Source organism: Lissotriton vulgaris, chromosome 5, assembly GCF_964263255.1.
Source record: "Lissotriton vulgaris chromosome 5, aLisVul1.2, whole genome shotgun sequence".
In the NCBI taxonomy this organism is placed as follows: domain Eukaryota; kingdom Metazoa; phylum Chordata; class Amphibia; order Caudata; family Salamandridae; genus Lissotriton; species Lissotriton vulgaris.
Genome location: NC_141693.1, coordinates 1,947,832,749 through 1,947,848,177, shown reverse-complemented (window position 1 = coordinate 1,947,848,177; position 15,429 = coordinate 1,947,832,749). Strand labels below are relative to the sequence as shown.

Below are 15,429 nucleotides of genomic sequence, written 5' to 3'. Positions count from 1 at the left end.
GCGGAGGGTGTTGAAACAGGAGGATGAGATGGCGTTGATTTTCTTGGTCATGGAGAGCATCGAGTCGAGTACGAAACCCAGGTTGCGTGCATGGTCGGTGGGCGTTGGGGCCGCCCCCTGGGCTGTCTGCCACCAGGAGTTGTCCCAGGCCAAAGGCCTGGAGCCGAGGATGAGGACCTACGTCTTATCAGAGTTCAGCTTCAGACGCCCGTTCTTCATCCATTCAGCGATGGCTTTCATACCTTCATGGAGGTTGGTTTTGGTGGTGATCGGGTCCTTGGTGAGTGAGAGGATCAGTTGTGTGTGGTCGGCGTAGAAGATGATGTTGAGGTCGTGCAGTCTGGCGACGTGGGGCCATGTATATGTTGAACAGCGTCGGGCTGAGGGAGGATCCTTGGGGTATGCCGCTGATGATCTTGGTGGCTTTGGATCGGAAAGGAGGGAGGCGTACGCTCTATGTTCTGCCGGAATGGAAGGAGGAGGTCCAGTCCAGTTCTTTGCCTTGGATTCCTGCGTCGTGGAGGCGGGTGCGTAGGGTGTAGTGTCAGACAGTGTCGAAGGCGGATGACCGGTCAAGGAGGATGAGGGCTGCGGTCTCGCCGTTGTCCAGCAGGACCTTGATGTAATCGGTGGCGGCGATTAGGGTCGTTTCGATGCTCTCACAATAGGAGGAGGCTGGGATACACACTCTTGGCGACCTGTTTGCAGAAGTAACACTGATACTTTTTGGCACATTGACTGGTGAGTACGATTTACCGACAGGCCAATTTGAGGAGACCTGAACACCGAGCAATAAAGGCCCCTTTTGCTCCAAAATCTGCACAAGAAAGGAGAACATTAGCCATATAGTGTACTGGCTGGCAGAAGCACTATTGACACACATCATCCAGCCACTCGTGTCATTACGCACAAGATGGGAAGAAGACCAGGAAAGCCTGTGGAGAGACAAGGAATGGGAAATTATTCAAGCCAGCCCAACTCAAATACGCCAAAAATGTTAAATGTTGTGTCATCCAGACATACATCGTACAAAGAGCATACCTTTTGCCTGACAAGCGAAACAACTATTTCAATCCCAAACACCTAGGCCCATCATAGGGAGATAGGTTGTTCTCTCTACCCTGCAGCACCGTCATTCAATACTAATGATTGAACGAATACATGTGTGAACTTTCCTGAGTAGAGCCATCAACCCTATTTAGGTACCACTGATTCAAATTACCGTAGCTATTTCAATCCGATGACCACAGCATGTCCCGAAGGTAATCAGACAAGGCCAGACCTTCTACACAAGCTATGGTCCTGTAGGGCAATACACCTATATTGGTGAGAGAAAGCAGAAGCGCTAGCAGCATATACTGATCGACCTTCCCTGCACACCTGGGAAGAATGTATACTGGCGATATTTCCAAGATCTAAGAAGCAAAGAGTTGGCTCAAGAGTTATAGACCTAGGGCTGGTAGTGGCCAATACATTAATCACTAAACATTGGAAGGCTAAGCATCCCCTTGCTTTTGAAAGTTTGAACAACTCACTAAGGGTAAGGACCCAGGAAGAAAGTACTGCGCTGCACAGGGAAGAAATTGCTGGACTGCGTAAATACCCCATCATGCAGTACTGGGACCCGATCCTAGGTAAGACTTGCGCAGAGACTCACAATGCAGAAGGAGACAGTGAGCAGAGTGGGGAGGTGAACAGAGGAGAAGTAGCTGTTTGACCAGAACACACCGCCTGAGCATACGCAAGCATTGAGGACAAGGTATCAAGAAAGGGAAAGAAAAATATACGGGTACATAGGGACACAAATGTGAATGGAAAAAATCAGACAAGACGCAATGGGGGGGAGAGAAAAGGGAGCGGCTTGATCATAAAACGATAAAGACATGGTAAAAATGTGTAACAAACTGAATATGCTAGTTTGTTTGGTATCATTTATGCATTGTTGATAAATTGTTTGATTTTAGAACAAAACAAATTGTATGTATAAAATGTAATCCAAATCTGATTTATTAATGCGCAAATGTTCCCTCCTCTATGACGCAACTTGACCCAGGCTAAAGGGCAGACAATTTAAATGTATGTTGAGTACAAAAACGAATACTACGAGTAAAGACAGTAACAGCCAAAGTACAAACCTAACTAGCAGAATAGTAGGGAAACATGTACACTGATTGTAACTCTTGCTTCAACCAAAACTGCAAGCGTAAGATGTAAAAAAATATGTAAAAATGCAAAAGTTGATGAAGCAGCTGTGAATTTATTGTATGCATTATACAGAAAAAAAAGATAAACTGCTTGTAGGAGAGTAGGCTCTGCTTCCTATGGTAACCCCCACTTTTTGCTGTGATACTCTGGTTTTTCGACTTTAGTGTGGCTGTGGGCCTGCTAATCAGACCCACAGCCCAGCTGTTCTCGCTCTAAATGCATACCATGTACTTTAGGTACACACCTAATTGGGTATTGGGTCACCTTTGTGAGCCCCTGTATGGTGTACCATAGGTACCCAGGGCATAGGTGCATCCAAGGCCCACCAAGGCCTACCAGGGGCTGCAGCATGTATTATGCCACCCCTGGCAGGCCATCCAAACTGACACCACAGGCTGAACACTCAGCCCTGGGCAAGGTGGTGTAATCACCCCTTGCCTAGATATAGTATTCCTATATCTACCCTTATATATAGACACATATATACCTATAAGTCACTCCTATGGCAGGCCTTAACAATCCTGAAGGCCGAGTGTTTGGTTTTATGTGAGATGGTGCTCTAGCACGAGCTGAGCCTGTCTGCAGCTTTCGGAACCATGTCCTTATAGCTGTTCTATGATATAGCCATACCATATACTCTTAAGTGCATTATAATCCTAGCGGTTAATTATAACTTTGGTTTAGCTTTATCAAAACATGTCGTGTACGGTGTAAAACACTTTGGAATACTACCCCCCGCGGCAGGTGTAGCATTCCACCCTTCGAGGGTAAAGTTACTGCTTTACCTGGTTAAAGTTAAACAGAGCCTCAGCATCACAAAATGGCTGCTGCTGCCACACACACGAGTCTGACCTCCTGCTGCTGGACGAAACTCTGCCAGTAGAGGCCTGGACAATAGGTTTCCTGTCAAGGGAGGTGCTGGCATCTCCCCCAGACAGCCTGTAGTGGATTCAATGGAAATGCAGGGTGGGTTCAATGGAAACTGCTGTTTCGAGACACTGCCTGGGGCACACAAGGTGCTCCATGCATAGCCTGGTTCAAACCAGTTGCTGGGGCACTCCAGCCCCAGCTCCGTCGCGAAACTGGACAAAGAGAAAGGGGTGTAACCACCCCCTTCTCAGGTTCCAGCCATAGGAGGTACCTAGCAGGTAATTCAGCCCCTTAGATTAGTATAAAGTTAGGAGCTGTGACATTAGATTATTCTGGAAGAAACTCTGAAACAAACTCTTGGACCTTCTACGTTACATTTCGACTGGAAGACTGAAGACATCTCCCTTGTGGTCAAGGAGTGACCACCCTGTGCAAACAGGCACCAACAGTAACTTGCCGGTTTGCTTTGTCAACGCTCCCGCCGGAACCCGAAGTCTTAGCGACACAGCCTCTGGAATTCCAGACTTCTCTGACTCCGACCCACATCCACAGCAAAGCGGAGACCCGTGGCGGACACGAGAGACGTGAGACCGGACATCCTGCAGTACCTGCTTTTTGCTACCTGTGCAGCGTCTGAAGCGTCCTTGAAGTTGTGCATTGAGGATTGAGAAGCCCCAACCCCGAGCTGTAAGTGCACCAAAGCTCAGCCCTCCACGAGTGCCGCGTTGGGCCTGCGCCTGCATTTCTCCTCGACGTGTCTTCGCGGTTGCTAGCCCGTTGGCTAGTGGCCCTCCTGAAGACATCCTTTTGAAACAACGCCGCGTGCCTGGTTGCTCCGGGCTTGCTACTGCTTTCCTGTAAAGGGGAAGCTCCCCAGACCTTGCTTGGTTGAACAGAAGCCAATCTTCCATTCCTGCGTGGATTGCCTTTGCCAAGGCTGTTGGGTCCAATCCGGATACCAACACCGCCAACAGCTAGATCCTTCGTGGGACAGTCCGTATCCAGCTCCTGGTCGTCGTCGACGCCTCCTGGTCCACATGGCTGCAGAGACAAGCTTCATCTCCTCACCTGATTGCATCTCAACATTGCCTGGTTTCTTCCTGGTCACTGGCTAGTGACGCAGACTCTGTCCCCTCTGCTTTCAGGTTCTTCACTGCTCCTATCCACCCCTGGATCCATCCGGACACTTTCCTCCTGGTCGCTTGCAGCACTTTCTTGCAGCTCTCCTTAGGATTGATCAACTAAACCCGACACGAAAGAACACCTATGCACCCAGCTTCCCTGGGTGAGGTAACTCTAGTACTCTGGTGCTCCTGTGGGTAATAACTATCCAAGTGTCCTAGTTTAACTGGGGTTTCCCGTAGTCCACCTGGAAGTGTCCGATATCAACTACTTTGTAACTTTTAGGTTCCCATTGAAAGTCTATGGTAACCTGCGTGTGTGTTTAGACACGGCAAACGCATCCTGTGGGACTCCTACTTTCTAACCTTTGGTTGTTCAGTGTAGCCCCAGCGATTTCCTAGGCCCTAGGCCTACTCACCTCTCCTGAAGTGGTTCTTATACCACTTACTTAGTATATGGTTCGTGAGGCCCCTAGGGCAAAATTGTATTTGTGCAACTTATAGTATGCTTGTTGAGTAACTTGTGCTGTATCTCGAACTCTGACCTCACAAAGAGTGCAGAGGGGTTGTGTTAGTAATTAATACATATATATTTGATATATACCTCGTGTGGTGTCCTTTCATTTGGTATTCAAGGGATTGTAATTGGTAAAACAATTGGCTTCACATGCTCTCTGAAGTATTAGCCTAAGACTGCTTTGTCCATGCTACCACTAGGATAGCTGGTCTATAAGGTTGACTTTACAATCATCACCATAAGGGTTGTTTGGACTGATACAGGGTGCCCACTAGAATAGTGGACATCACATATCAGGGCAACTTCTCACACTGCCAATAATGAAATTCAAACAAAAAATGAGGCACATGGTGCCAAAATTCTTTAAGCTGTGCAGGGGTTGCTCAGGCTCCCTGAAAGGCAGGGAAGCAGACCCAGACGCAGGATCAGGAAAACGAGCCCTAGAACCCCAAGGCTCCTCAGTCCCGCTGGCAGCCAAACCTAGAGAAGTCGAAGCATACCTCGACTTCTTGTGTTTGTGCTTCTTACCTGACTGACTCTACGCCTTCAGAGTGGGAGGATTAAGACTTGGGACTCCTGGAGCGGGGCCTGAACCTTTATCTCGACCGGGTCCATGAACTATACCTCTGAGGAGAGGGACATTGTGCTAAATGCTGTTCCACAAGCAACTTTAGGGACCACTCCCTCAAACCTTTCGGACCCTTGCCCCGGCAGTAGGAGCACAACTTCGAGTAGTGGTCGCACTCCAGGCATTAAAGGTAAATCAAGTGTGGGTCCGTCACAGACATAGCCCGGTAACAGCCACCACACATTTGAAACCAAAAGTCTACACACCAAAAAAAAAAAAAAAAAAAAAAAAGGGTTTGTCAAAACATCGAAAAAAGCTTGTACAAAAAGTGACACGTGGCTCTCTGCACAGATCTGAACTGACACGCTGAGGTCGTGCCTATATAGCTCATGCAGGCCTCAGTGGCGCCGGCGATGCAACAGAGCTGACCAATGCCACCTACCACCGCACAGAGGTATTGCCCGAAGAACAAATTTCCGGATCCAATCTGATGCCTCGGAAATTCAAATGTAAGGAATCCGCAGCTAGATGTCTACCAGATTGCTGCATTTTAAGTGCAATTTTTTACATTTTAAATCGATTTTTATATATACTAAGTAAAAAAGTGTACCAGTATTCGACTAAAGGGTGCGACTATTATAGTGTGTATTACCATCAGTAAAGAAACTATGATGCAAAGCCAATGGATACTTCGAGAACATTTGAATGTATAGATAAGTTGTACAACTTTATTTTCTATAGCAGTTTGGTTTCTAAATATATTTACTACAAACAATGCTTTTTGCACAGCTTAACTAATGCAACACCAGTTACCTTGCTCTTCTTTGGGTGATTGTCATTGGCAGAGAGTGTTCTCTGCTCCTTAAGTTCCTCTGAAGTCCCGTTCACGGCTTCCAGTTTGTTTCCTCTCAACAAAGGTGGGATGCGTTTTCCGTTCACAGTTTTCAGGCCTCCATCAGGGGAACTGCGCTGACTGCAGTTGGTGGAGGAGACCTGAGAGTCGCTGCTCAAGTCCACACCACTGTCTGACTGGCTCATCTGCAGGGAAGGGGAGACTGGTAAATCATTTATAGTTTATATTTAGAAAAAATATAAACTGCGACGTTGGAATTGGAATCTGTTCAAGGAAGTGGGTGAACTACATAGAACTTTACATTATAATTTTGTTAGGTCCTTTCGCACATTTGGAAGTGCACTTGGGTAGAGTGATGTCAGAAATCAGGTTAAAAGGTGCTTAAATGATGGATTGTAGTTGAGAGGGAAAATGTACTATTGCGCTATTTCTGAGATGGCACTCTAAACTTGAGGAAAGTAACCTGGAAGTACAAGTTACTTACCATTGTTAACGCTCTTCCTAGCAGACTTCTCCCCTTTTAAATCCTCCCATGTAGATGTTGAACAGTGTCGGGCTCAGGGAAGATCCATGGGGTACGCCGCAGATGATCTCGGAGGACGGTGGAGCCTCTCCCTCTCTGGAAGGTGTGGAGACGGAAAGAAAGTGGGTATGGTTATAGTTTGCCCAATGTGTAAGGCAGTGACAAACTTTGGCAAGAAGAAAGGACAAGTGCGAAGCACAACCTTGTCCGGATGAACCGACAGAAAAGGAGGCTTACAGGAAAGAGCCTGGAGCCCACTCACGCACCTAGCGGAGGTGATGGCAACCAAAATGCAGTCTTCAAAGCTAATAAACGAAGGGAACAGTTGTGAAGCGGCTCAAAAGGAGCACACATCAGAAAAGTAAGAACCAGGTTCAAGTCCCACTGCGGCATCACAAACGGAATAGGAGGGCAAAGGTGAGTAATGCCTTTGAGAAATCTATTCACAACAGGGGACTTGAAAAGAGAGGGCTGATCAGGGAGCCCGAGAAAGGCTGAAATCGCAGAAAGATAGCCCTTGATAGTGCCCAGATCAGAGCCCTGCTGGGCCAGAGAAAGAAGGAACAAAAGGACTTCTGAAAGAGGGGAAGAAAGGGGATCGACAGCCTTCGCTGTGCACCATGCCACAAATTTGTTCCACCTGCAGGCGTATACCGATTTAGTTGAGGGATGCCTGGCTGCCAGAATGATATCACAGACTTTCGGAGGGAAGTCAAAAGGAACCAACTGCCGCCACTCAATCTCCACGCATGTAGGTGGAGGCTGGTCCGGTTCGGGTGGAGGACCGCCAGCTGCTGCTCCGACAGAAGATCCTACCGAAGATGTAGTCAAATCAGGGGATCCATGCTCATACTGAGTAGCTTGGGATACCAAACTTTTCGAGCCCACTCCGGGGCCACAAGAATGACTTGGGCCCGGTCGTGTCTGATCTTCAGCACTCTGGGTAAAAGTGGTATAAGCGGAAAGGCGTTCAATAGACCGCAGCTCCACTTGTGCCAAAGAGCGTGGCCGAGAGAGTGCCGCCTTGGAAATTCCAATGCGCAGAAGTGAGGACATTGTACGTTCTCTTCAGTGGCGAATAGATCTAACCAATATCACAGTTTAAAGAGACCTTGCGCCACCTCCGAGTTAAGACGCCATTCGTGATCCATCAGGCACCCTCGGCTGAGTTTGTCCGCCCTGGCGTTTTAAGAACCTGCCAGGTGTTGAACCATCAAGGAAACGCCTTGACGTTCCAGCCATGTCCAGAGGTGCAGAGCCTCCTGACAGGGTCCACGATCCTACCCCGCCTTGTTTGTTGCAATACCACATGGCGGCGGTGTTGTCTGTGAACACCTGTACCACCCTCCCCTTGACAGAGGGAAGGAATGCTTTCAATGCAAGAAGGGATGCCCGTAGCTTCAGAAGGTTGATCCGGAGCCGGGACTCCACCGGAGACCAGAGGCCTCTGATCTCTGCCTCTCCCATGTGGCCACCCGGAGGGACGCATTTGGCACAACTGTGTGCTCCGGCAGGGGAAGGGAGAGGAATCTGCCGCTGACCCAATGCTGATTCGTGAGCCACCACAGCAAAAGATCTGGACGTATTCGGACAGATTCCTCTGATGCTGCGCCCACTGGAACTTCAGGTCCCACTGCAGAGCCCGCATATGCCATCTGGAATGGTTGGTTAGCAGGATGCAGGAGGCCATGAGGCCCAGCAGTTTAAAGGTAGTCCTGACCGAAACCAAGGACAATGGTTGAAAGATCGGAAACATAGCCCTAATGTCCTAGACTCGCTGTTCGGGAGGATAAATCTGAAACTGCGGTGTGCCCAGAACCGATCCGATGAAGAGGAGGTTTTGAGAACGAATCCGGTGCGACTTCGGCACGTTGATAGAGAACCCCAGCAAATGCAGGAAGTCGGCTGTAGTATGGAGGTGGGAGATGACTGTTTGGGGCGAGCCCGCCTTCAACAACCAGTCATCGAGATAGGGGAAGACTGTAACCCCTGATCTGTTCAGATGAACTGCGACCACTGCCATCACTTGGTGAACACCTGAGGGGCGCTGGTAAGGCCAAAGGGAAGCGCCTGCCCTACCGTGAATCGTAGGTAACGCCGGTGGGCCGGCAGGACGGGGATATGAAAATACTCGTCCTGCAGGTCCATCCAGTCTTGCGGGTCGAGGGCAGACCAGACCTGAGCAAGTGTGAGCATCGTGAACTTCTCCTTCCGGAGGAAGTGATTGATGTTCCGAAGGTCTAAGATGGGACGCAGGCCTTTGTCCTCCTTTGGAACCAAAAAGTAGTGGGAGTAACAACCACAACCTACTTCTGGCATCTGAACGCGCTCAATAGCAACCTTGGCCAAGAAGGTCATAACTTCCTGCTGGAGAAGTGCTAAGTGATCCCTCAACATGCGGTGAGACTGTGGTGGCATGGCTGGGGGGGAGGGGGTCTTCTCGAAGGGGAAGGAGTAACCCCTTCGGAAAATTTGCAGAACCCACCTGTCCGATGTGATGGTGCGCCAGTGGTGGAGGTGATGGCGGATCCTGCCACCCACTGGCGCCTGGTGGGCCTGAAACACCGGACTAGGAAGATTTGGAGGCAGTGGCAGCAGGGGGGGTGTTGGACTGACCCGCACGCTACCCCCGTGACCGGCCACTGCGGGTCCCAGGTCCGCTGCTGCGCTGAGACTGTTGCTGCGCAGGCTCGTGGCTCTGAAACTAACGTGCTTGGGCGCCCCTTCCTTGAACACGAAAGGAGCGAAAAGCAGAAGCGGAAGGAGTGCGTGTGTCCAATGTGTTCAATGCAGTAAATTTCAACGCAGCACCTACCTCGTGGGCTAATTCCATTATCGTCCCCATTTATAAAAACAAAGGTCAGCGGGACGACCCAGCATTTTATAGGCCTATATCCCTGCTGGACTCAACCGTTAAAATTCTGGGGAGAGTTCTTTTACTAAGGCTGAGGGAGAATGTCGAGGGATGCGGCGGATTGTGTGATTTACAATATGGCTTTAGAGAGAGGAAAGGTACGATCGAGCAATGCACTAATTTGTATCTACTCATCTCTAAGTACACAATGGCTAAGGAGGGCTCAGTTTATTTGGCCTTTATGGACCTCTCGTCGGCCTTCGACCTTGTTAATAGGTCCAAATTATGGCTGATTTTGTTGGACTTGGGGATCGATGAAGCCCTGGTTATGTATATGGCCTCGTTGCACCAGGAGCTCTTTGCAGCCGTCCGAGTGTCCAACAACGGCGGGTGCACCTCCCCATTTAAATCCCTTAAGGGGGTGCGCCAAGGATGCATTCTGGCCCCTACGCTTTTCACCATCTATATTAACGGCTTGGGGGCGCACCTGAGGGGCATGGGCACGGACGTCCCGCGCGCAGGAGATACCCATATCCCGGCACTCCTGTATGCGGACGATGCCGTGTTGATCGCCCGCACGGGTGTTGGTCTGCAGGTTCTCCTTGATGCCTTTGGTTCCTTCATGGATAATCTGGATTTAAAGGTCAATGCATCCAAATCCCACACCATGGTTATGGGCCTAGAGGGTGCAAAGAGAAGACATAAATCATTCTTCTGCAGCGGGACTCCAGTGTCCGAGGTAACCACATTTCCCTATTTGGGAGTGTTGTTCGACCAAAAATGTACCTGGGGCCCACAAATAAATGCTAAAAGGTTGGCAGTAACTAGATCTGCCACCGCACTTCTGGGTTTTGCAGGCAAGTTGGGAGCCAGGCCTATGGAAGCGTTGCTGAAGATATACAATAGTAAGCCTGTTGCCATCGCATCATATGGATCTCCTCTGTGGGGTTATGTAAACCTCGACCCCATTCAGAGAGCAGAAAATAGATTCATAAGATCCCTTCTCTCTGTCCCCCAATCAACCCCAACTTATTCCATCCACAAGGAAGTTGGGTTGCCATATTTGTCGGACCTACTAAGCGTTGCACCCTTGATCTTATGGCTGAAAATATGGCTAAATGCTGACCTACCTCTGAATCATAAAATTCTGAGGGATGTCCTATCACTGGATAATCAGAGTAAAATCCCCTGGCTGGCCTACTTAAGTAAATCTTTTTCAGAGTTGGGTCGCCCAGAACTTTTCCGCTGCCCAGAGAATGTCACGGCTCGTGACATAGCTCAAACAAAAAAGGCCTTCCGAGAGAGGAAGGAAGCAAGTCGCGAGGCAGTCGAGCTGCAGAAACCTGCAGTAAGGGCTCACCTTCTACTAGTCAGCGATCCTCATTTGGCTCCTTACCTTCGTTTTGTAACAATCCCTTACCACAGGTTTTTATTAACTAAATTAAGGTTCAATCTTATTCATTTTTATCTAGGTTCTTTTAAGGGTTGGCAGAAGCCAGAATTAGCCGCCCCTTGCAGCTGCGACCACTTTTCTGTGCAGGACACAATGCACTTCGTCATGTTTTGTAGTTTATTTCAAGAGCAGAGGAAAAAATACTTGCTCCCCTTACTGAAAAATGCGGGGTTCACACAGGTGCGCCCTGCACTGCTCTATCTACAGCTTATGACCAATCCACGCACAGTATTTAGCCTCGCAAATTTCCTAGTCGCGGCAGCTAGGGCGAAAGCCGCTGGCCAACCCCCGCCCTAAAGAACTACTAAACGTAATGAAATTACACCTTAGGTATTGTCTTATATATAAATTTATCTTTTAAACTGTGTAAATAGTATTTATAATGCGTACCGAGTTTTGATGTTTTTCCTTTTTTTTTTTGAAATCGTTATGATTGTAATGCATACTTTTATGTGTTGTTTTTATTGTCTTTTTTCTCTTTGTATGACTTTGATTAAGTCGAATAAAGATATTCTGACTGACTGACTGAGTGCGTGTGGTCGAAAGGCCCAAGGACTTGGCTGTAGCCCGCGAGTCCTTCAAACGCTCCAACGCGAAATCTGCCTTATTGCCAATCAGGCGAGTGCCGTCAAAGGGCATGTCCATCAATGTGTTCTGGACATCCCCTGAAAAGCCAGTCGTTCTCAGCTAGGCATGGTGGCGTAGCGCCACTGTCGTGGAAATCGCTCTGCCCCGCAAGTCAGCAGTGTCAAGACCACAACGGACACACAAACTTGGCTGCGTCTCTGCCCTCAGCAATAGTTTGGAAGAGTACTGTACAAGCCTCCACCAGACACTGAGGCAGCACTTGCGCAATCGTATCCCACATAGATTGGGAATAACGGCCCAAGACATGCAGTGTTCACAGATCGCAGTCCAGAACTGGCGGAAGAAAAAATCTTCTTCCCAAACTGCTCCAGTTTCTTGGATTACCTGTCTAGTGGTGCGGAAGGTAAAGCACTCTGGGATGCAGAGGCCTGGACAACCAAGCTCTCAGGGGTAGGGTGTTGGGAGATAAACACAGGGTCGCCCGGGCCGGGCAATGGCGTCGGGCCACGTTCTTATCATCAGGAGGCCCTGTGTTGGACCTGGACCAGGTGCCCAAAAGAACGTCCGAGAGTGCATCATTAAAGGGCAGCAGAGGCTCCGTAGAAGAAGAAGCCGGCCAAAGCCCCTCTGTCAGGAGGTTAGTCCTGACTGCCACGGTCAGAAGCTTGAGGTGGAGAGCCTCGGCTGCCCTAGGCAACACCACAGAATGGGAACCACCCGCCTCCGTAGCCACGGTAAAAGGAGACAGTGAGCCAGGTTCCTGAGTATAATCCTGATACTCATTCCAGTCCAGGTCTAACTCGCATTGTGAGGCAAGAGGGTCTTCAGACCCCTCCCAGTCCTCTCCGGCCTCCACATGCCGAACAGGTGGAACATAAGGAGGTGGTGGAAGAAAGGGAAAGGGAAGGATGCCAAGGACGGCGACGGCCGGGACAATGGTCGACCCCGGTGGTGGCGCCGTCAATGTCGGTGGATACAGGGCCAACCGACATGGACGGGGATCCATGCCTGGATCCATGGGGGTCTCTTGGCGTCATGGCCGAACAGAGCCGAAGATGTCTAAGCACGAGGATCCCCAGTCGGGCTTGCGGGTCTCCAAGGCGCACCAGCTGGGCTGGACGGTCCGAAGACATGTGCCATGGCTGACAGGAACTCCTGCAACTGGGCCGGAGTCACCGATGGACCCGGAAAGGCGGGTAGGCCATCGGCAACTTCGGAGGCTCCGCAGGTGCCACCCGCACCCTCAGACGCGTGGCACGATGGACGAGGGGAAATCAAAGAGTGACAGCGCTTTTACAATTGCTTGTGCTTTGCCTTACCTGACTCAGAGTGCGAAGACTTGGAATGATGGCGATGGCTCCGTGGCCCGTCCCTCGACTTCCCACGGGACCGTGACCTGGAATGGCCAGAATCAGACTCCCGGGCCTCTAGCCACTTTTGGGACCACTCCTGCAAAGTTTTCAGAGCCATAGCCTGGCAGTGGGGGCATGACTCAGAGTTGTGGTGGCACCCCAGGCAGTAGAGACACTCATGGTGCGGGTCCATCTCCGACATTGTGCAGGGACAGGCTGCGCAAGACTTAAAACCGAGCATCCCTGTGCACCTTGGATTGTAAGTACTCAAAAAACAGACAAAAGTCCTAAAAAACTCAGTAAAAAAATGACTGGGGATACCGCTCTCTCTGGATCTGCGCTTGCTGGGTGAAAAAGAAAGAACTGACATCAGCATGCGTGGACGCCTCCAATTAGCTCCAGCAAGGACATATCGGCGACTACGACGCAAACGAAATAGGCGGAGCCGTACGACGACTCCTACCAACGCACATGCGTACTGCTGAAGAAAACTTTCCGGATCTAGTCTGACACCCCAGGATATTCTAAGGTAAGAAATCTATCACTAACGTGTCTCTTTCAGATAAGAGGGATACTACCATCAATGACACCAAGGAACAGCTGGCTGTGATTCAAAGTGACCTTGCCGAGTATAAAAACTATATGGTGAATCAGAAAATTAAGGGTTTAAAACACAACCTTGAGCGATTTTCGCATGAGTTGGCTTTTACCTATGTGAAAAATAAGTACTATAAACCTAGTACAGAACAGTCTTACCAGCAAAACTATCAGAGGGGATGACGCTGCAGGCTAGGAGGACCCTTCAGAACTGGACTTTGACAACACCAGTAGTAAGGAAGAAGAGGCGAGTGAGCAACCATCCACGTCTAATTAGAACAGGGTCATATTTAACCCCAGAATCGAACCATAGAAGATCTTGGTGCACTACTGAGGTCTTTTTTAGGCCAGAATCAGAGGCAACAGAGGGGAGGTCAGATGGGGAGAGGCAGGGGCCGCCCAAACCAGGAGCAAACGTGGCAGGCATACTCACCCTGGAGAACTCGCAGCAGGGGCAGGACGCATCTATAAACAATCTAGTGGTTAATTTGTCTGACCATCAACTTTCACCCGGAGAGGTGCAGATCTTAAATAAAGGCCTGGGGTATGTCCCGACACCTAACAAAAAAACCTTCAAGTTCAGGGCAAAGTTTTTTTAACTAATGAGAAGATTAAACTCCATAAGTTTTTTACGGACAAAAGACTAGAGACCCCCCCTCCCATCTGTTTTTTGACCAATTTACATTGCCCCCTCAATGTTCTGTCCTCCGAGTTACTCTGTGGGACCTGAAGTGGTTGTCTTTGAACAACGGGTACTCCAAGATATCGCCTCCTTGGAACAGTTGAACAGTCAGCATAGTTTTCATAACCTGAGCCGGACTGATTGGATTGAGATAAAATCACTACAGAACAATGGGACAATAACTGTAAAACCGGCAGAAAGGTGGCGCGGTAGTGGACATGAACACTAAGGATTATGAAGCGGAGACCCTCAAACTACTTGGGGTATGCGCCAATTACTAACACCTGGGTCGAGAATCCACAGGAGAACCTCAAGATATGATCAGGGCCATGGTGTCGAATGCCAGAGAGAAGGATGCTCTCAAGGAAACAGATTTCCTTGTGTATCAGAAACCCAGGACCCCAGCATTTTACATCTTGTCGAAGATTCATACAGCGCACAGAGTCCAACCCCGGATTGCCCGATTGTGTTGGGGATTCAGTCATTACTGGAGCGGTTATCACAGTTAACTGATCTTTTCTTGAGGGAATCTGTTATAACTCAACCCTCATTTGTCCAGGATAACACCAACATCTTGGGCCCTGTTGATTATGATCCGGAGCACCAATTTTCAGGGACAATAGATATTGAATCCCTGTATACCAGCATACCCAATGATGCCAGGCTGGTTTTATGACACACCGCAGTCCTTTGTGTTTAAGTGTTTGGAGTTGGACTTCACAAGAAATTTCTTCGGCTATAAGAACCAGCTATACCTTCAGATCTCTGAGACCTCCATGGGGGCCACATTTGTGCCCAGTCTGGCTAGCATTTATGTCGCCAGTTTGAGGAGAATTTTATCTATCATGTTTCCAATCCCTTCCAATAGAACATCTGTCTTTGGAAGAGGTTTATCGATGATGTGTTGTGCATCTGGACAGGGCCAGAGGACAAATTGCCAGAATTTTTAAGATGGCTGAATGAGGCGGACAGTTGCTTCAAGTTCACATGGACCATCAGTAGGTACTCGGCTGTCTATTTAGATCTGGACATTGCTGCAGTCGACAACAAACTTCATATAAGTGTCCATCAAAAACCCATCAATAGGAACTCCTCGTTACACGACTGTTCCTTTCATCCTAGAGCCTTGCGGGATAACCTTCCTGTGGGGCAATTTTTACGAAATCGTAGGAACTGTACATCAACAAAAAAGTATATGGAACATTCTGAGGACCTGGTGACAACTTTTGAAAACAGAGCCTATCCA

At 49.1% G+C, this 15,429-nt stretch overlaps 1 protein-coding gene across 1 annotated transcript in view; it reads right to left on the bottom strand.

The window, feature by feature from the left end:
- The window catches only part of PRRC2A (proline rich coiled-coil 2A), a 1,005,169-nt gene that overhangs the window by 351,961 nt on the left and 637,779 nt on the right, over nucleotides 1-15,429 (bottom strand). The window contains exon 13 of the mRNA XM_086919885.1: nucleotides 6,095-6,319. Within this exon, the coding sequence (XP_086776011.1) occupies nucleotides 6,095-6,319 (225 nt within the window). The remainder of the gene's footprint in view (nucleotides 1-6,094; nucleotides 6,320-15,429) is intronic.